At 31.1% G+C, this 23168-nt stretch overlaps 1 protein-coding gene across 1 annotated transcript; it reads right to left on the reverse strand.

The window, feature by feature from the left end:
* Positions 1-568: 568 nt before the first annotated feature.
* Positions 569-2713, reverse strand: LOC122305725 (protein SPEAR1-like). Its single transcript, XM_043118290.1, has 5 exons — positions 2263-2713; positions 2027-2134; positions 1305-1375; positions 1093-1183; positions 569-966 (listed from the first exon to the last, which is right to left on the reverse strand). The coding sequence occupies exons 1-5, from the start codon at positions 2470-2472 to the stop codon at positions 850-852; spliced, it is 597 nt and encodes a 198-aa protein (XP_042974224.1). The 5' UTR covers positions 2473-2713; the 3' UTR covers positions 569-849.
* Between the last annotated feature and the right edge of the window lie 20455 nt (positions 2714-23168).

The following is a 23168-nucleotide window of genomic DNA, read 5'->3' on the forward strand; positions in this document are numbered from 1 at the left end:
TGATATCATGTATATTAAAATCTCTTGGACCATTTAGGCAACTTATATGTAGGTGGAAGTAAGATACTGCCGCTCGCTAAGATTAGCCCATCTGTTCATTGGAGTAGTACTGATTTTCAATATTTTTGAAACAGTTAGGGTTTCTAATACTAGCTCTAGTTGCAGAACTACTTAACTGCACATTTGTATTAACCTATTCTTTTTCCAATATAGCTCGAGTTGGGGATGGAGCATATGTAAATTTTCCATTTCCTAACGCAATTAATTAGTTGCATCTTCATATAATATAGCGAAAGTTATCTTATATATGAGGAGAATTTCACATAAAGGCTCTAAAATCCATTCATATATGACAAATTTGGATCCATCCAAAGCTGCCGCCCCTCGCTTTTACCATAGATGAGAAACTTTGAAGATTTATCAGTTTCCTCTTGTCACGACGTTTGTTCTTGTCTTGACCCCTTTTATGTTCTTCTTTAATAAAGTTTTTACTATTGAACTGTAGGAGCAAGTAAACAGACCATTGAATCTGGTAAAAGTAAAATGTACGTTAAAGGTCAGAAATCCTTAACATTACTACAGTTATATGCAGTCTGCTATAAACAAGATATATACAGAGATCAGATGCTCATCAGGGAACAAAAAATAAAGAAGTAGAGAGAATATAAATAATAATGGAATTCTCATTTTGTGACAGTTGATGAACAAGAAGAAAATTTTCATTGTCTTGTACCAAATCATGTAGTTCCATTAACAAGTTCATTGCCTTCCCAACTTTGTGAACAATTTGCCATTTGATTAGCATTTACAACCCTTGCGATTGAGAGGCAAACAATAATTGCTGATAGATTAAAGTGACAGTCTGAGCTCCAAATCTACTTCCTGATTGTCACTTGATTCAGAATTCTGACTGCTTGAACCTACAGAATTGCTCCTAGGTTTCTTGCTGTTTTTATCCTGGGCGTCCTGTAAGATAATCCAATCATGAGCATTTATAAGAGGTATATCAATAATATAGGAGCAATCGAGTACCATAGATTTGATTAAAATATTCATGCAGAATTCAATGGAAAAAACTAGATAATTAACAACCTCTAGATGTAGATTTAGAAGGTGTCTAGTCATGCTTGGCTGTGCAAAATGTTGAGCCTCTAAGGTACTACTGGCATTACTGGGGTCCCATCTGCAAGGGATTTCACGTATAGATAAATTCCAAGAATAAGCAACTCAATTAATCTAGTTGAAAGTATGTCATGGCTGAATTTGCTTAAGTATTAATTACGAAAATTCAATTGTCGGATTACCTTGCTGTAGTAGTAGGATTATGGGAATCACCATATCTGACATTTGTTCTTTCATATTCTCCTGGCCCCATCTGTAATGACAAGAATTTAGCAGATTAATTAGAAACCCCAAAATACATTGGATACACAGAATATTATAAAATCTAATAAATTTCCTTCTCCTTGCAATACTTCTTGCACGATTTAAACCCATAAATTAGACATGGGTTCGAGTCAATCTCTCCCAAATTATTATAGTTTTAAAAAAATTATTACATTCTTGCAGATGATGATGGTGGTGATTATAATGTAGGACAACATGGTTATACTCGGTAGAGAATATATATTTAGGGTTTGTGACAAGAAGCAAGTAAAAAACATTAATGCAACAAAACGGAAGATTTATATAGACTTTTCCATATGCAGAAGGAATTTATGTCAAATTGAAATAGAAGATTCGTTGGAATATTTGTTGATCAGAAAATATGTCAATCAAAAAGCATGATGTGATGGTGATGATTCTGTATGTATGATGAAAATCCATGATAAACATCAATGCAGAACCCACGAGCACATGTACTAGGTGGTGAAAGAGGAATCAGGTCAAAGATATAAATATTTTCCGCTCACAGCACACAAGATGATCATCCATCAACAAATTAAAAACAAAACTGAAGTTGTAAATTAAACGTAAGACAACATGATCTGCCGGAGTGATCAAAAGCTAGAACTAACCAACATACCATGATGTTGGGGTATTGGAAACCATAAGACGCTGACGAAGAAGACGAAGACGATGAGTAAGAAAAAGACGATGATGGTATTGATGAATATTGCGCTCTCATATCCTCCTGCATATTATATGGTTATTGACACACAAAAACTCCATAAGAATATTGTAAAACCCAACAAACTTCGATCACAGAACGAACCACAGCAGTCAAAGTAGCGAGACGTAGAAAGAAAGTTAAAAGATTACATTGTTGAAATTAGTGGGATATGGCCCATGAAGGGTTGGATGGTATGCACAACCCATTTGACCTTGTAATCTGATCTTCTCTAATTGAGCAACTCCAAGACCTCTCTGTGGCTGCTTTGGCTTGTCTGAATTATTCTTCTTACCTTTCCTTGAAGAAGATCCACCTCTTTCATTTCCCAAGTTTGGCTCTCCAAAATAACCACTGCCCATCTCTTTTCTTGCTATGAGAGAGAGAGAGAGAGAGAGAGAGAGAGAGAATCACAGGTTGCAAATCCCAAACTCTCTTCTGCTGAAAAACTTTCTGCCAAGAAGCTGTTGAGAAATCAGAGATCTCCAGTGCCCTTTTAAAGCTGTTTGCACCCTACTAATTATTGCATCGCTGGATCAGATTGTGTTTAGATTTTAATGTTTTATATACTTAGATTTTATGCTTCTTTTCTCTCTCTCTCTCTCTCTCTCTCTCTCTCTCTCTCTCTCTACACTTTCTCTTGCCTCATTTTTAGAACTTCCATAAATTGATTATAATAATATTAACAATAATGACCATTATTTATTAGTTTTTTCCATTAGATATGGACTTTCGAGACTTCCACTTGATAGCGATTGTCTCTGGTTATTAAAATGCTTTAATTTTTTTAAATTTAAAAAAACTATTTTAGTGTATAACAACTATTCCCATCAAAAGTTCATGAACAACTATTCCACGTGCCACATAGGCGCGTCAAAGTCACCATTTCCATAACATTTGCAAATACTCTTATATATATACGTGTTTTAATTGATCTATGTGGCACTGCTCATTGCAAATAACCGTCCAAATTCATTCGGATTTTTGAATTTTGGATAGGACTGAAAAAAGTTTCTTTCGGTTCGGATGCACACCCCAATTCTAGCCTGCGCATTGATGCCAAAGTTTTGGTCAAAGTTGAAGAGTGCATGTCACCCATTTCATATTTGGGTGAGGGGTGGCTTTCTGATGATTTTGGAGAGTTTTTTTGTCCTATATATTTTTTTAAAGACATTATAAATATTCTAGCTCCTAGCCCCTAGGAAAGATGTTTAAGGTGCTTGTTGATGTTGATGCTTCATATAGAGATGCTATAATCTTTTGATTTTCATAAATTAGATTGCCATTGATGGATCATATATATGTATGTATGTATGTATGTGTATGTATGTATGCATGCTAGTTTTGTGGAGTAGTACTCTGAGATGGGTTTCACTTTGCATGTGATGCCCCAGTCCCATGATATTCAATTTGATTTGAACTTATTAAATAAACCCCCACAAAGCCCCAGCTGTAATCTATGAGGAAAGTTATTAAAAAAAGAAAAGCTAATAAGAATATGATAATCATCAAGCAATATAAAGTTAAGACCCAAATCACATTTAAAATCATTGATTTTAGAAATCTTTTTAAAATTGTATTAACTTCATTGGGATTGCATGTCTGGTGATGATGATGAGCGAGAATTCAGAAGATCAGAAATTTCTAAATATTAATCATGTTTCAAAAGCTGTATCAATCATGAATAATTTTCATTGTAAATTTGAACCTTATCTTAAATTATATTTATTAATTGTCATTAATGTGAAATATAAAATTTTCAAAGAGGTCAATCCTCGAATTTATATAGTTTCTAGAAATATGAAGAAGATAATGCTAAATATTTATGGTGAATTTGACCAAAAGGTGGGAAGGCCGGGGGATAAATTGAGGTAGATTTCGTGTTATAAATTGCAAGAAACCAAATCTAATTGAGCTGTTTCATGCATGATTTGTGGGTCATATTATATGAGTAGTTATGTGGTGGAAAGTGTTCAGAATCCTCCAATTTCTTAAACAGACATGTGAACTCATGCAATTACCAAAGGACCCCATGATCAATACCTCCGAGTAATTAAAAGAGAAGTGTGTGAGGCAAAGAGTTAAAAAAAGATAAATGTTACACTCACAAAAAGATTCCATAAAAATAAATTTACAAATTGACATAATTCTTATGGTACATTAAATCTACTTTACTATATATAACATATCATATTTAGTTAAGTCAATTTGTGAATTTACTTTGGTTGGCTAAAACATTTCTCAAAAAATTTTGCTGCTTTTGAACTCTACCATATATATATATATATATATATGGACGGAGCTAGTGGGCCACCTAACTTTTACTGTTGGGCGTACTGCTAGTGCAAATTTGTAGTTCTTTTTTTTTTTTTTTATAATTTTCTTTTAAATATTTTTTTAACATCCTAATTAGCTACTAAGAAAAAATTTAAAAATATACAACTTTACTAATAATCACTTATTTAACCACTAATTAAATAAATATATTAATTAATTAAAATACTCAAACGATAACTTTGAACGGTAACATTAAGGGGGCTAAGTAGTGTTTTCTTATATATATATATATATATCATGTTGGTGTGTCTGATATATAGCCATTGGTTCCTAAGCTGCATTTAAATATTACCATCACTTTGTTTTATTTATTGTACATATATGTGTATATTGATCGATTTTGGACTGCAATAGTTAAATTGGAAAGCTAGCACCATATATATATATATATGCAAACTACTTGCACATATAAAGCTCAAATATTTTAATATATATCTAATTAATATTCCTAATGTAAGAATATTGCAAAAGGGAAAAGGGAAAATCTTTTCTTGTTTTACAAACACATCATGTACAAGCAGCTAGCTAATAAAGTCAATGAAGTATGGGTTCTCTCTCTCTCGTCAAATATCGATCCTTAAATAGGTATATATCTTGATTAAATAATATTTTTTGTGCTCCATGTATGCACTCTTTTTCAATGTTAGGTGTTTTCAAACAAGTAGTATAACAGCAATAAACACCCTAAAATATTCACACAAAAACACGTTGCGTCCGTCGATTAATGGAACACTTTGCTTCGTCAACATTTGGTGTTTATTTTTATTTTTTTCTTGTGGTCTACATGATGCATGCGGCAACAAGATGGTCCATATAAATTTTTCTTGATGATCAATTACCGATGCTAGCTTGTTGCAAACTCTTTTGAAAACGATAGCTATATATATAGATATATATAGTCGGCCTCTAGCTACTTAGGAATGCGGCACATACACTATATTATATATATATATATATATATATCATAATTTTCTTTCAACAACGTCGACATGCAATTAGTTATTAAATTCAATGTCGTGAATCAGATGATTCTGATCAGTGCCTTTTTAATACAGTGACTATATATATATAATTTATTTGCCATTATGGGCTTCTCGTGCCATTCCTGATGTTTATACTCAGGTACATTGTGATGGCATGACCCACACACGCACATATATATATATATATATATATATATATATATGAATATTATTCTTACTTCTTGATAAATTATTTTGATGCTGTCTGATCTATTAATTAAGATTTAACTGTTAAGATTATATCATATCATTTATTTTTAATTTATGATCTTAACGATCATAATTTGAATCTAGAGCGTAAAATTAATGCTAATTTTGATAATTTGAAATGCTGAGTTTTTTATACGTTAAGAGTGTACTTTTTCATATAAGCGTGCACATACATGCATATATAATAGAGAAATACTTTTTGCAGTCGGGAAATGCAGTCGTGGAGAAAAAAATGAATTAATACGAGACCTACATGAAAAAAAAATTTATTTTTATAACTTTTTTTTATTCATGTAGGTCCCTTGAATATAAAATAATTTTTTTATAATTTTTTTTTATTCATTCCGTACAGCCGACTGCACGCCGACTGTATTTTCCAACTATATGTAGCAAAGTCCTATATAATATATATATACACACACATACGCACACGTATATATGTACATAGCCACATATATTTTACTTTTTAAGCAAACAATGACGTTAGAATTTAGAGATTTCCATTACGTGAAGTAAACGTGCGGCGCCATGAATTCTCTGATCGAGCTAAGAAACATCGATCGACAAAGAACCCTTGCTTTTTTATATATATACCATCCAAGAAAAGGAATAAACAACTTTTTACTAGGAAAAAAAGAGGGAGTGGGGAGGGTTAATTATAATTATAATAAGAATAAAGGAAGAAGAAAACAAGGGATTATGTTGGTTTGATGTGATTTGATGAGTGATGGAGTTGTTAACAAATAGTATTATAATAAGTAGAAATCAAAAGACAAAAGAAAGTGGAGAGAGATCATGTAGAGAATATATGATAATATCCACTGTAGATTTGAATGCACATGGAAACTTACAGGATGCATTACTCCACACGATTTGCAAAGCCCAGATATATATTTAAAATCCCTTGGAATAAGCTGTCTTCTACGTGTTCATGAGGAGCCACAGCAAAGCAACCTCAGCCTCTCACCATTCCCAAATCCAATCCAAATCATCAGCCTCAAATATCCCCCACATTGTGTAAGATTCCCCCCCCCCCCCCCCCCCCCCCCCCCCCCACAAAAACTTAAACTATATATTGATCTTATACAGCACACGGGGACTTGTACCAAACCCTGCTTTGGTTAAGGTTAACACTGTTTGTGTGTGTATGAACTTTGTCTCCAACTTTTTGGAGTTTAAACCCAAAAATTAAAAAAAAAAAAAGAGTAAAAAATTGAAGTATAATAATTATAAATGGCATGCAGAATCCTCCAAGATTCTGGAAAAAGATTGATCCGATATCACACCTGTTCCAATATGATCCGATCTTTAAATTCACCGTACTTTTCATAAGATTTTATATGTTACACATACCGAAATATTGCAGTACCTCCTCATTTTCTGAAAATTTATTATGCTTATTTGACCATTAATTAAAGTTATATTATATTACATATATATTTTTTTAATATTTTTCGTGCATCTTAATAAATAGAATTGGAGGTTTATAATTTGAATGTATAAAGTGTATGATAGGTTAAAAACTAAATTATTTAAAGAAAAATTCTACTCGTCAATGTCATCATCCCCACACCACACATCATACATAATATTTTTTTTCTCTTCTACATAACTCATTTAGTTTAGAAATAATAATAAAAAAAATTATTTTGTGTGGTACGTGGGGATAATGTGTATAAAAACTCTTATTTAAAAGAGTAAAAGGGTAAAAAAATTTATTTCTTTCAATTTTCAATTTTCTAAGCAAAATAACAGTATATTTCCTTTCATTAGTGCATGCCTTTCCAAGCTCCCCTCCTTTTCTCGATCCCCGCTTAACCCGTTGTTTTTTTTTTCCTCACCCTAAGCCATAAATTTGGTACAAAAGGTTAACTAATTATGCAAGCATATTTAAACTGGTGATCAATTGTAATTCAAACTTAACACCTTAGATGGAACATTATGGGTCATGTTAGGTGAAAAGTGATGTAAAACCAAATACATAACTTCCTCAATATAGTTTTAGAAAGTTGGCAATCCCTAATCCATGTAATGTTTAAGTTTGGGCAATTCATGAACCATTCTGAGTTTGCATATGTAAAACGAGTTAACGCAAGCTTCTGATGATCTCATCATACCAAAAAAATAAAAATAAAAAACTATATATATAGTTACATTTCAAGAATAGTGCTCCTCCATCTTTAAAAGCAATGATCTATGATTTAATTGCTGGTAATCTATCATTTCATTATTGGTAAAGATAATGGTTTTTAGGATGAGATAATCAAATTCTTTAATCACAAAGAAATTACATAAAACTAAACCTCAAACTTACGTAGCTTAATGTAGTATGTGTCAAATTTTAAAGTTATTTTTATTGTAAAATAAATCTAACAAATTACATAAAATTATATTAATTTGTACGTGAGTTTATTTTTATAAATGTAACACTTCGCTTTTAAGATCAATACATCTGCTCGGTAGAATTTATCTTCTGATATCTATGATCTTCTACAACTAATAAAAAGATTGAAATGATGAGAATAATAACAGGCTTTTGTGATTAAGTAGGATGCAATTGGCCGGTGTCTTAGTTTGCTAAGAACAAAGCTAGCATATTAATGCATGGGCCTCAATTAGTTGGAGTGACATTTTTTTTAATGGATCTTTACCATATAAAAAACTTTTGGTGAGGACCCATTCTTCTAGATCTGATTCCTCTTGATCTAGCTCCCAGGATAGTTAAGTGAGTTTCTTTTTACTCAATATTTTATTCACCTTGTCCACCTACCATGCACCATTTCACTTTAACTATTGATCATCTATACCTTTCTTCTTTTTCTCTGTCTTCTACACTATCAACCTGCCACCTTGTACCAGTACTATTTTATAAATGATCTAGATCTGTTATTTACATGGTTTCCCAACAGTATGATCAAGGTTTGATCCTCTATATTCAAACATTTTAGTCGAAATCTAATTTCTTCAGATCTAGATATTGCAAAATTAAAGTCATCTTCTTCGGTTCCTCCAGTTTAATAAAGATCAGTAGTGCACTACTCCTGCTACAGCAAGTTGAACTTTGCCAGATATATGCCCAAATTAGAATTTTGCAATAATGTACACTAAATCACGTATAATTTTATGACATTCTCTACATTATATACAAGCGAATTTTTGTTTGGTAGTGAAAATTGTCAAAGCCAAGAAATCATAGGACTAGCTAGGACTACTGATCATGATGTGGTACTCTGATCACCTCCCTCCCTCATTTTCATTTTTTCTTCCCTTTTTTGGTTAGATTGCACTTCTTTCTTTCTTTCTTTTTTCCTTTTTTTTTTTTTTTTTTTTTTTTTTTTTTTTTTATGTTTGGTTCTTAGGTGATTGTGGGGGCCGCGGACTACTGATCACAACCTTTTTAATAACTTAGTAACTTATATAGTTGATACTCAATACATATATATATATACGTACGTTAAAACAAAGAACCTCTATATATAGGTTAACAGTACGTACAAGACTCCCTGGCTCTTACTAGAGAGTACTACTTATACTAGTGAGAGCAATTAATATTGATAAACTGCAGGAAGGTTGTTCAAAAGAGAATACATAACATAAAATGAAGAAATAATGTAACCCTTTTATGACATATAGAACACAAATTTATATATTTTTTGAAGAGAATACCTTTCGCCCTCAAATTTCATGACCCTCCCGTACGTTATAATATCGATCTAAGTGTTATGATTGTGTCATGCATCTACATATTTTTCATCCATCTTAATCATTAGAACTAGATGGTGGTGTTTATATATATATATATATAAAAGTATATGATAGTTGGGGTTATATTCGCCACTAATTGTGATTATATATAGTACCATATATATATTAATTGGGTGGAAATTTATCCCTTTTTAAAACATTAACCAGCTTGCGGAATCTGCAGTTTTGGTACTACACACTAGTTTAACTAAGCATGATTAATTAATGGTAATTTATACGAGCTATATATATATATATATATATATATATATATATATTATATAAGGTTTTGGTGGTTGGATGATATCATGTGGCTATGTACGAGAAATGCTAGCTAGCTCTTTAGGCGATGACTAAGACCCCATTGATCTTGAAATTATAAACTCCATGATTAAGTTATTAAATTATTAGAAGCGCATATATATATAGATTTCTAGATCTCTTTGGCTAGCGTTACACGACCTCAAAATAATTATATTAATATCAATGATTCCCTGTTAAGCTTATGAGCAGCTAGCGAGATTTTCTTCCATTTTTTTATTGCATAATATATATATATATATATATATATAACTACCTATAATTGGCCCATATATTATATGCATATAATTGATTAATTAGGATTATCTATGTTCATATTACAACTGGAAATGGGGACCTCGGGAAAGTACAAATTGGAGCTCCTGAACCACGTGTGGAGATACGATAGAATTCAACACTTGGGGGCTGCCCTCTTTAAATTTATATATATATATATATGAATTAAGTCTCTGAAAATTAATAAACCTTTGTTATTTTTTATTTTTTTATTTTTATGTATAGAGGACCCCACACATGACTTGGAAATACGTAACACAATCAATGCATATGGTCCTCAATGTCTCCTGCTCCTTTGAGATTACCACTCACAAAACCAACATCCCCAGTGCTCCTACGATCTATCTTGGATATGGTTTCTGATATTGTTGATTTTTTTAATCCATTATGATTACCTTAATCCCCGGTTTTAAAACTCTTAATCATATGTATTGAATCATCATTATTTATACTGTTGTCTGACAATCATATAGTATATTAACATAATCAGCTGTATTAAATTTATCATGTACACAATTATAGGTCTCAGCACCCACCCGAAAGGAGAAAAAGAAACCTTACATTTATGCATGCAGGTTATTAGCGAGAGAGAGATCAGTCGGTGGGTTCCAATATAATCTCAATTAAACAGCTTATAGATTTATTTTGCTTTTACTCACTGAAGTATAAGTTGCTTAGAGGCGCTAAGCAGCTAGAACGTCAACTAATACATTATATATATGGTACCATGTCAAATTAAACTCTGGCCGGCAAGTCATGATCATGTACTTATCCCCCAAAAATCAAACACAAAAAAACTTTAAAAATGTAATTGCAAACTCGATATTAACACATCAAACATATTTATTAATATGAAAGTCTGTGGATCATGAATTGAAACAAAAAATTTATGTTGTGTTTGGTTTTTTAATAACGATAATGATCAGTACTCTCATGATAAACATGAATATCATTACCTACCGACGTGAAAGTAATCTTGATCGGTTAGGCAAAGTGAAGCTAGAAACGACTGAACACTCAACAGAAGTATGGTTGTCATGCAGCCTTCAAGGTAGTACCTCACCCATCCTGCTAAAAAGCTGCAGTAAAAGGCTGCTGATACAGCAACGGGATCACCCTCCCATGTGAGTTATATGCATATAGTTCTTTAGTGTAAAATTAGTTTATGTATGGCAGCACTGGGAATAAATTAAGAAGTATCTAATTACTCTAAAGTACACGTTTACCTGACATACATTGAACATCATTATGGGAGTACTGATTTAAACTAAATTACAATTAGTAGTGATGATGTCATCTTCCTCCATGATGAAAAAAGTATTTGTAGTTCCACTCATGCGCGCGTTACTGTGAATCTTTTGGAATTTCCTCAAGGTTCATGAATCTTGGAGATTTGCTTTTCCTGCCCAAAAAGTATTATAAACATGCACGCATGATATTAATGTTTTGGATTACAAGAAAAGGATTAGTCTACATGCATGCATGTGGTCATACTGCAGTACTTGTACTTTTACACAAGTTCACACTTAGGTTGTTCCCCATTATAGTTGTTTTGGGACTTACTGGATTTCTTTTACTTTAGACAAAATGGACCTTTTGTCATTTGGTGCTTGAAAAATGACGGTAGAAAACTGCAACTTCCACCTGATTTACTGGATCTTGTTTAACAATTATTGTCGAGTAAGTTTTATTAATTGGGGGGAACTACTAATCAAAAGGAAAAACATAAAAGTGGGGAAAAAAGAACGAATAAAAAGAAGACTCATGCAATCTAGCAATAGATCTATAAAATAGCCTAGAGAGAAATTATTCGTGTTGGAATTTAATGTCCCACATGACATGACATAACACATGCCACTATGAGATATTTTCTACTCACTTAAGGTTATCTAACACTGTTAAGACTTCTAATGTCTTAAGTTTCTCTAACAGGTTAAGGTTATTAGCTAATCCTAACTCTGTTAGAATAATAGTTAACAAGAGAAGTGATTTCTTATTAAAAGTAATCTTACTTCACTACAAGAGAATTAGTTTTTTGAAACAAAAAATTTTGTCTCAAAAAATCCAAATTTCGTCTCTAGAAGTTTTTGGAGACGAAAATTTTTTGTCTCAGAAAGATTGTCTCAAAAACTTTTTGGAGACATCTCCAAAAAGTACTTTTAACGATGAAATTGGGCGGAACTAGTCGAAACCGTTCGAACGGAATTTTTTTTGAAACAAAAAAATGTCGTCTTAGAATCAAATTCGAATGAAAAAATTTCTATTCGAACAACATGAAATGTTAATTCGAACCAATAACCATATCTGACCAAGCTTGTTCGAACTAACACATTTTTAAGTGACTTTTGTTCGAAGAAAAATATTAACCGTTCGAATAGACAATCTATTTTTGAAAATCTTATGTTCAAATAGAGTTTTGAAAAATAACGTTATTTGAATAAAAATTTAATTGTTCGAATGAACGTACGAAATGTATTTCCTGATACGTTCAAATGAATTTTTTTTTTTTTTTTGTTTGAATGGATCTATTTTTGTTCGAATGTATGCATAAATGGTAATTTACCATTCGAATGGGTTATTTAAGGTTCGAATGGTATTGGTCAAACAAAATAAAATTTAATTAAAAAGAACATACTAATATTACACAAATTGTAATCATACATATATATCAATTGTTTAAATGTTTACGAACATCATAAATAAAGGTAATTAAAAAAAATTAAATGAATTATGATTGTGGTGGTAGTGGTGGCATAGAGTTTTGGGACATCATTGACTGGAATTGTTTAAACATTTTTTGGTTATTTAATTATAGTCTCTCTTCTAATCTTACCTCTAATTTTGCAGCTTGATCTAATCGGATCAGCAACTCTTTTTCTTTCGACCTCAATCGTTTTATCTCAAGTGCAACTTCCTCTAATTCCTTAGTCTTGTCGTTATTCGATCTAACTTTAGAAGAGGATGATGATGTTGAGGATGGCTTCACGCAATGTCCTAAGCCCCTCAAATATCCAGAATGTGATCCAAAAACTTGAGAAAAGATTTGAGCATCGTTAACAGATGATTCATCAGATGGATCTGCAGAAGTTTCTTTAAGAAATATCATCTTGTCCTACAAAAAAAAAACATTAAAATTAGTATAGGTAACAAAAATATCTTTAGACAATGGAATTAAATAAACTTAAACTTACATAATTTGCTTCTGCTTTAGGATTACTCCAAACACTTATAATTTTTATGTGCTTTAGCATACAATTGGGTCAGATCATAGTCAGTAGGATTTTCTTCTTGCTGCAAAATGAAAATCAATATCAGAATTTAAACCAGAAAAGTATAAATATTAATATTTAATAGGGACTAAAATAACTAACCATTTTTTTTACAAGCGATGAAAAGATCGAGAACCTACATGATGGTGTATCGTTAAATTTGAATTATTTGCTTTATTCACCATACTCCATTACTAAAAAAAGTATTATAATTTTATGTTTAATACATCTATCATATATTATTAAAAAAAAGATAGCAGCGAAATTACCTGATAAGCAGGATTTTCAAACAGATTACAAACTTTCTCCCATTCGTTTGGTGGCATTGCTTGGAATGAATTTTGACGCGCCTCTGTCGTAGTACTGAACTTCTGATAGTGTGTATGGTATCGACCTTTGTATCTCTGAAATGCATTTGACATTAGTTTCTCAATCGTTAGTTGATCCTCTTGCAGGCCAAAATTTAGTTCAAACTCGTCCTTCAAAAAATTATAAACAATTAGTATAATTTTAAAAGTTATTTAAATAAAAATGTTACACAAAATAACTTATTACCAGGCAACGATTTTTGATGTGGTCTTTCACATCTTAGGGAACTTTAGCCTAGGAGGATACAGCCATCGGTGCATACGTGTGAGTAAGTGTAGTAATGTAAGAAGCAAGCCAAGCTGCCGAATCCTCGGAACCGCCGATGTGATAATCAGGTATATCAACTTTAATTTTACTCACTTTCCTTACTTTCTCTATGCAGACACCCTTTGTAATGCTTCTAACTCGACGCTGGTTTATAACAGTTTTATATACAATAATTAAAGCATATATTTTAATTAAATTATTTTATTTGAAAGATATACAGTGATACAATACCTTACTCTAGTTCTGGTAATGTTGGCCCACCATTGTTGGTAAGTGAACCACACAGAGAGTTAGTAAGTGGTGGGGATGGCTTACGTGTTCTTTTGCATTTAGGAGGCATGTCTGTTTGAAATTATAATAAATTATTATTTGAACAAGATACATTTCATATTTTTATAAGAATTATACCTACACAAATATATGTTTGAAAATCATTCAGTATCAGTTTTGTTGGACCAGTCGCTCTTATCCTCAATAGACACTTCAGTTGATTCATGTTCTTCCGACATGTCACCTTCAATTACTTTGGGTTGAACAGCACAATGGGACCATGTCATATTGGCTTAGATTAACAAATGGATTGATGCTTAATTTATTTTCTTGATATGCTTCTTCATGGTTAGGACTATCAACTTTTTCATGTGGTTTGTCTGCCTCTGGAATATAATCATATACATTTCTTGGTGCAAAATTTTTGACTACCCACCATGGATTTCCGTACTCCGGATCATCTAAATAAAAAACTTGATTTGCTTGGCATGCGAGAACGAAAGGATCGTCCTCATACCATTTTCGAGATGTATTGACACTTACAAACTATTCATCCTTACGCACTCCCAACTTACGATTGAGACATCTCACCAATTACATTTAAATAATCAGACCATATATTCCCCCACATACTTTAACGCTATGATATCTTCCACAATTTCGTAAAAATTGATATTATCATCTCCATGGCTTTCTTCGACTACGACCCCATAATTTTGAGTTTTCTTATATCGTTCTTTGTTTGTTGTGTGAAATCTATATCCACGCACCAAACATCCTGAATATTGGATGGCCCGCTAGATGGATCACATGCCAAAGCATACACTTTTGGTAAGATTTTACTTGAATGTTCACTATATTTCGATGCAACCTACATAAATAAATATTATTCTACTTATATCAATATGATATATAAATATAGTAACATTCAAGGTATAAAGTTCAAAATAATTGTGCATATTTTTTTAGTAATACCGTATGTTCAAACCACGAGGCAAATTTTTCTTCATGCGTCTTTTCTACGTCAGTCACACCATTCGTGCGAAGTAGTTATATATGTTCGCTGCGTATATTAATGTGAACTATTACGTACTTTGTATCAATATATACTATATTATTATAAATACACTTAAAAATACTATTAAATTAGATGATCATCACTAACCTCAAATAGTGTTCAATCTCTTCACAGTTATTCAAGACATATCATCAAGCTCTTTCAAACTCTCGCCCACGTAGGTCATAGCCTCTTTGTGCACCTATGGGACGTATTTTCTGGAAAAACACGGTAAATGCTGACGAAACTCTCATTTTTCCACCTTCATAATTTCGATCCGGTCTCGTAAATCTAGTATCAACCCCACAAAAATTCATTGAACAAAATGTATGCCACTCATTATGAATGTATGACTCTGCGATCGATCATTCCGGATGAGCCTTATTCCCCATAGATTGCTTAAGTTTTCTCAAAAACTGTTCAATAGGATACATCCATCTAAACTGAACAGGGCTAGCAATAAAGCCTCATGAGATTGATGCACAGCCAAATGAACTATTACATCAAAGAATGAAGGCGGGTACAAACTCTCCAACTTGTACAATATCAATGCAATGTCAGCTTTCATTTTTAATAAGGCATCAACTTTCAATGTTCTAATGCAAATACTCCTGAAAAATCACCTTAATTCTGTGAGAGTTGTATGAACATCTCAAGTAAGCTTTCAGCGCACATCAATTGGCAACAATCGCTGCAGAAATATATGGCAATCATGACTTATGAGACCAGTTATCTTCCAATCATGAGTTCGGACACATCTTGACATGTTTGAAGCATAACCATCAGGTAATTTGATTGTCATGAACCAGTCACATAATTTCTTTCTCTCATCACTTGAAAGTGTATACCATCCAAGTGGCATATAAGCTGACAACCAAGTATCTTGCAAATGTAATTCCAATCTTATTTCCAACTCTTTCAAATCTTTATGAAAGTTGACTGTATCAGGGTACTCAAAATATTCTCACATATATTTTTTCAATGTGCATAACGTCTAGATTGTGATGCAGTGTCAAGGTAAACCAGTATGCCAACTCAAAACAAAAGTACTTTTTTTGTCCAATTCAATTCCACTGCTTGTCATTTCCTCTTTCGACATCTTGTATCCTTCCCAAATTTGTTTGTCTGGAACATCTTCCAATTACGTGAGAATATCACCAGCAGAATACTTTGGCGGTGATGACCTGCGCTCAACCCTTCCATCAAATATTGTTATATTTGAACGCCATCTATGATCATGAGGTAGATATCGATGGTGTCCCATGAAATATAATTTTTTGCCATTCGTTAACCACTGAGATTGTGTATCTTTGTTACAAACAGGACAAGCCATTTTTCCTTTTGTGCTCCACCCAGACAAGTTCCAGTATGCTGGAAAATCATTTATTGTCCAAAGTACTGCAGAATGATTTTGAATTCACACGACAAGGCCGCATCATATGTATTGACACCCTGTTCCTACAACTCTTTCAACTCTATCATTATTGGTTGCAAATATACGTCTATTTCATTTCTTAGTGACCTTGGCCCTGGGATCAATAAAGTCATCATAAAATAAGGATCATTCATACACTTCCATGGTGGCAAATTATAAGACATTAATATGACAGGCCAGGTGCTATGAGAAGTGCTCATGTTGCCAAATAGATTAAAACTATCGGTTACTAAACCAAGACGTACATTGCGAGGTTCTCTGGTAAACCATGGATACTTGTCTTTAAATTTCTTCCATTGTAAGAAATCTGCAGGATGCGTGAGGAATTAATCATTTTGAACTCTTTTTGTGTGATGCCAAGTCATATCTGTCGCAGTCATTCGGGAAGTAAATAATCTTTGAAGTTGAGGAATCAACATAAAATGTCTTAACACTTTATGGGGTACATTACGCTTATCTGATGTCCATTTTGACCCATGACACACTGGACATGAATCAAATTTTGCATATTGCTTCTAGAAGAGAACAGAAGAGAACACAATCATTCTTATAATACTTAAATATTTTTAATTATACATTATAATTTTTTCAATAAATATTTTACAAGTATATTTTAAGTGTTAATCATTTTAATTAGAGTACTTAAATATTTTTAATTATATATTATAAATTTTTAAATAAATATTTTATAAGTATATTTTAAGTATTAATGCTTAAATACTTTTAATTATACATTATAATTCTTTAAATAAATATTTTATAAGTATATTTTAAGTATTAATCATTTTAATTAGATTACTTAAATTTTCTTAATCATACATTATAATTTTTAAATAAATATTTTATAAGGTTTAATTTAAGTATTAATGCTTAAATATTTTTAATTATACATTATAATTTTTTAATTAAATATTTTATAAGTATATTTGTAGTAATCATTTAATTAGAGTACTTAAATATTTTTAATTATACATTATAATTATCTAATTAAATATTTTATAAGTATATTTTAAGTCTTAATCACTTTAATTAGGGTGCTTAAATGGTTTGATTCTGTTCGAACAAATTAGCCAAATGTTCGAACCGAATTCTGTTCGAGTAAGATTCCGTTTGAACTGGGTAAATTCAATTTGAATGGGATTCAGAGTATTCGAATGGGACCAAACTAGAAACTAGTTTCGAAACAGAGCAAAAAACTGAACCTCAAAACCCAATTTTTACATACATAATGGCATATTTCAATACAATACATTGAAAATTATATGATTATCCATAAATATGATTATTAAATAATTTAGAAAACTATAAAAACTTACCTCTAATTATTGCAATCCAATAAAAATATCAATCCACAATACCTAAATATGCATAAAACACATTAAGCCTCTGTTCTATCTTAGGAATAAATGCAACAAATATCAAGATAAGTATAAATGAAAATTGGAATAAAAAAAATAAAGAAAAACATATTACCTCTTGTGTACCTCTTTTCTCTCTCAAGAATCTTTTCTCTCTCACTTCTTTCAAGCTCTCTCTCTCTCTCTCTCTCTCTCTCTCTCTCTCTCTCTCCACAACACTCTCTCAAAGTCTTCTGCCATGCTCTCTCTCTCTCTCTCTCTCTCTCTCTCTCTCTCTCTCTCTCTCACAAACTTCAATCTGAGTGAAAATGAAGTGAAAGGATTAGATAAATAATATGTAAATTTTTGTTCGAACGTATTTTTTAGAAGTTCAAACACGAAAATAAAAAAACAGCAAATTTTTTCCATAATATTTTTCCGTTCGAACTAATAATATTAGAGTTCGAACAAAAAAAAGAATATTCTCTAGCACATACCGATAATTTGGCGCGAATTTTCCCTTTAAAAAAAATAGTTCGAATAGACTTTATCTCTATTCGAACTATTTTGATATTCGTTCGAACAGATAATTATAGCAATATATAAATATACACATAATACACCCAATATTATTATTAGTATATGTTAAAACTATATACACTATATAACACTAAGTGTCACTAATAGTACAATACTAAGTTTCTTATTAATCTATAATATTAAGTATTACTAATAGTATAATATTTTATTTAGTATCACTAATAGTGTTATACTTATAATTAGTATCACTATAAGTAAAATACTAAGTATCACTAATAGTATAATACTAAGTATCACTAATAGTATAATACTAAGTGATATTATGGTACAAATAGCATAAATACATGAAAACTAATAGTACTATAATACTTTATAATATATTCTAAGTACTTAGTTTATTACTAATATACAACTAATTATATTAAATATATGTATTTTATACTTATATTTAATGCAATGTTTTACTATATATAAGTATATTACTTTATAATGCAATGTTTTACACAATACTATTTTGTACTCATCTAATGCATAATATATATAGTATATTATATATATACTAGTTACTTATAATATATATAGGTTTTTAATTAAATACTCTATACTATATAATATAGTTATCTAATATATATTATATATATACTAGTCTAGAAATTGTTATAATATTAGTATTATATACTAGTATTAGTAATATAAAACGTATTCTTTTACCTGTTGTACTTATATATATATTTTTTCTCATTATTATATATTTCATTCAAACTAAAACCCTTACTATTCGAACGTATACCCTTTTCGTTTGAACGTATACCCTTACTATTCGAACGAAATGATGTTACATAAGTCACAATACAGTTTCTTCTCCATTCATTTCATGCTCTCTTTCATTCGAACAGTCGAATCAAATCTTCTGCCGTTTGCGGCCACAAGAGGTATGGGTCCTCATCTTGCTTAAAGGGTTTGTTATTTTTTGAAAATTTCCATTGGTTTTGAAGGGGTTAGATTTTGAATCAATCCGACCCAATTTTGTTGTTTTGGGGCCAAATGACACATAAGTAATTGGTATAAATGATGGGGTTTCACTCTTAAATCATTTCTACTGATTAAAATCTTAGATTATGGTGAATTCAAGAATTGTAGATTCGGGACTGAGTCGACTCAGCCATGTCTGTTTGGCTCAATTCCATTTGAATGATACTTAGTGATACTTAGTATTATACTTATAGTGATACTAACTTATAAGTATAACACTATTAGTGATTGTAAATAAAATATTATACTATTTTAAATACTTAATATTATAGATTGATAAGAAACTTAGTATTATGATATTAGTGACACTTAGTATTATATAGTCTATATAATTTTTACATATACACATAATAATATTGGGTGTATTATGTGTATAGTTATATATTTCTCTAATTATCTGTTCGAACTAATATAATGTCAGTTTGAATAGAGATAATTCATGTTCGAACGAATTTTTTTTGTTTGGAGGGAAAATTCGCGCCAAGTTATCGGTATATGCTGGAGAATATTCATTTTTTCTGTTCGAATTGGAAAAATATTAATTTGAACGGGAAAAAATTGTGGGAAAAATTAGCGGTATTTGGATTTTCGCGTTCGAACTTATTAAAATTTAGTTCGAACTGAAATGCACATATTATTAATCCGATCCTTTCACTTCATTTTCACTCGGATTGAAGATTGAGAAAATGAGAGAGAGCGTGGCAGAGGCTGTGAGAGAGTGTTGTGGAGAGAGAGAGAGCTTGAAAGCATTGAGAGATAAGAGATTCTTGAGAGAGAAAGGAGAAGGACAAGAGGTAAGTTGTTTTTTTTTTTTGTATTTTTCATTCCGATTTTCGTTTACAAATATCTATAGAGTTTTTGCATTTATTTGTTGGGATAGAACAACAGTTTAATGTGTTTTATGTATATATGGGTATTGTGGATTGACTGAAATTTGAATTGCTAGTACAAGAGGTAAGTTTTATTAGTTTTCTAAGTTGTTTAATAATCATATTTAGAGATATTCATATAGTTTTCAATGTGTTGTATTGAAATATGGCATCATGAATGTGAAAATTGTGTTTTGTGGTTCAGTTTTGTGCTTTGTTTCGTGACTGATTTCTGGGTTGGTTTAATTCGAATGCTCTGAATACCGTTCGAATTTATTTTTATTTGTTCGAACAGAATATAACTCGACCAGCGTTCCATTCGAACTTATAGAGTGTTTGTTCGAACAGTATCAACTAAATACTTATTATTTGCAGTGATAATTAAATAGCAGTTAATACTCCAAATATAATAATAAGATAGTTAATTAAAAAATTATAATTAAATATTTGAACATAAGTAAGTACTCAAGTATTAATTATGATGATTAATACATAATGTATAATTAATTATATCTATGATATAGTTTAATTAAATATCTTAATACTCCAAATATAATAATAAGATATTTAATTAAAAAATTATAATTAAATATGTGAAGATATTTAAGTACTCAAGTAATAAGATGATTAATACATAATGTATAATTAATTATATCTAAGTACACTAATTAAATAGCTTAATACTCCAAATATAATAATAAGATATTTAATTAAAAAATTATAATTAAATATGTGAAGATATTTAAGTACTCAAGTAATAAGATGATTAATACATAATGTATAATTAATTATATCTAAGCACACTAATTAAATAGCTTAATACTCCAAATATAATAATAAGATATTTAATTAAAAAATTATAATTAAATATTTGAAGATATTTAAGTACTCAAGTAATAAGATGATTAATACATAATGTATAATTAATTATATCTAAGCACACTAATTAAATAGCTTAATACTCCAAATATAATAATAAGATATTTAATTAAAAAATTATAATTAAATATTTGAAGATATTTAAGTACTCAAGTAATAAGATGATTAATACATAATGTATAATTAATTATATCTAAGCACACTAATTAAATAGCTTAATACTCCAAAGGAATAATAAGATATTTAATTAAAAAATTATAATTAAATATTTGAACATAAGTAAGTACTCAAGTATTAAATATTTCAAAATCTTTAATGGCCCATCATGTATACTTGTAATGTAATCTTCCCATGTATTTGTGATGTATGCTTGTTATGTTTACTACTGAGTGTTTGGATTTTATAGTTATTTTACATGCAGTTAAACCTTAGACCCGTTCGAGAGTTGTGGCCAAATATTCTCTTAAAGAATATTTGGGTATAACTCTTGAATTGTCTAAAGTGGACAGTTTAGGATTCTATCATCTATATGGCATATATACTTAGTTATAACTCCTGTGTTAGTCAATTTAAATTCTGGTTTAGCATTTTCCTACATTCTTCGAGTATGTAGTTCATAAATTTCTCGGCTCATGAATAGGGTCGACGGCTTATCGTGACTAGCATACTTGGAGAATTGTAGGGAAATGCTGCCGAAATTTTTACTAACATACGAGTTTTAGACTGAGTATATATAGTCGAAACTATAAGCAATATGCACAAGGGGTGAAGTCTTTCTTAGAATTTGCTTGTGGGAGTGTTGATAGTCGAGGATTTATAAGATGCCCATGTAAGAAGTGCAAAAATCTTAGTTCTTATAATATGACAGCTGTGGAGGATCATTTATTTGTAAATGGAATTGATTCTAAATATTCACATTGGGTTTTACATGGAGAACCAATTTTCCAAGGAGTTAGATTTGGCAGTCATCTCAACCAGATGGATGAATGTAACGAGATCGACACGGAGAACATAAATGTTGATATTTCTGATGATGGTTATGATAATGGAGAAGATATGACTGAAATGTTAGGAGATCTTGGCGTAGGCATATTTGGTGCCAGGGTTGGAGAAGGAACATCTACCCAGTCATTTGAGGGAAATGAAGACTTTGGATCATTGTGGGAGGATGCACAACGAGAATTGTACGAAGGGCGCACCCGTCATAGCAAGTTGTCATTCACTGTCAGGTTGCTCCATATAAAGTCTATTTGTCGTATTTCTGCAAAGGCTATCGATATGCTGCTTGAATTATTTAAAGAGACTCTGCCAGAGGATAACGTAGTACCTCAAAATTTTTATAAAGAGAAGAAATTGAAGCGAGGGTTAGGATTTGAAATCTCACCAGAAGTATATGCTTTGGCATGTGGTCCGTCTAAGCGGGCTATCCAATATTCAGGATGTTTGGTGTGTGGATATAGATTTCACACAGCAGATAGAGAACGATATAGGAAAACTCAAAATTGTGGAGTTGTTGTCGAAGGAAGCCATGGGGATGAAAATATTGATTTTTACAGAATTGTGGAGGATATCATAGCATTAAAGTATGTGGGAGGATATATGGTCTGGTTATTTAAATGTAATTGGTGGGATGTCTCGAATCCTAGGTTGGGAGTGCGTAAAGATGAATATTTTGTAAGTGTCAATACATCTCGCAAATGGTACGAGGACGACTCATTTGTTCTCGCATGCCAAGCAAATCAAGTTTTTTATTTAGATGATCCAGAGTTCGGAAATCCATGGAGAATAGTCGAGAAATTTGCGCCAAGAAATGTGTATGATTAT

Source organism: Carya illinoinensis, chromosome 3 (genome assembly GCF_018687715.1).
Source record: "Carya illinoinensis cultivar Pawnee chromosome 3, C.illinoinensisPawnee_v1, whole genome shotgun sequence".
Taxonomy (NCBI): domain Eukaryota; kingdom Viridiplantae; phylum Streptophyta; class Magnoliopsida; order Fagales; family Juglandaceae; genus Carya; species Carya illinoinensis.

Coding starts and splice junctions, on each gene's coding strand:
- LOC122305725 (XM_043118290.1), bottom strand. CDS start 2,472: ATGGGCAGTGGTTATTTTGGAGAGCCAAACTTGGGAAATGAAAGAGGT. Junction 2,135..2,262: donor ATCCCACTAATTTCAACAAT/GTAATCTTTTAA, acceptor TATAATATGCAG/GAGGATATGAGAGCGCAATA. Junction 1,184..1,304: donor AATCCTACTACTACAGCAAG/GTAATCCGACAA, acceptor AATCCCTTGCAG/ATGGGACCCCAGTAATGCCA.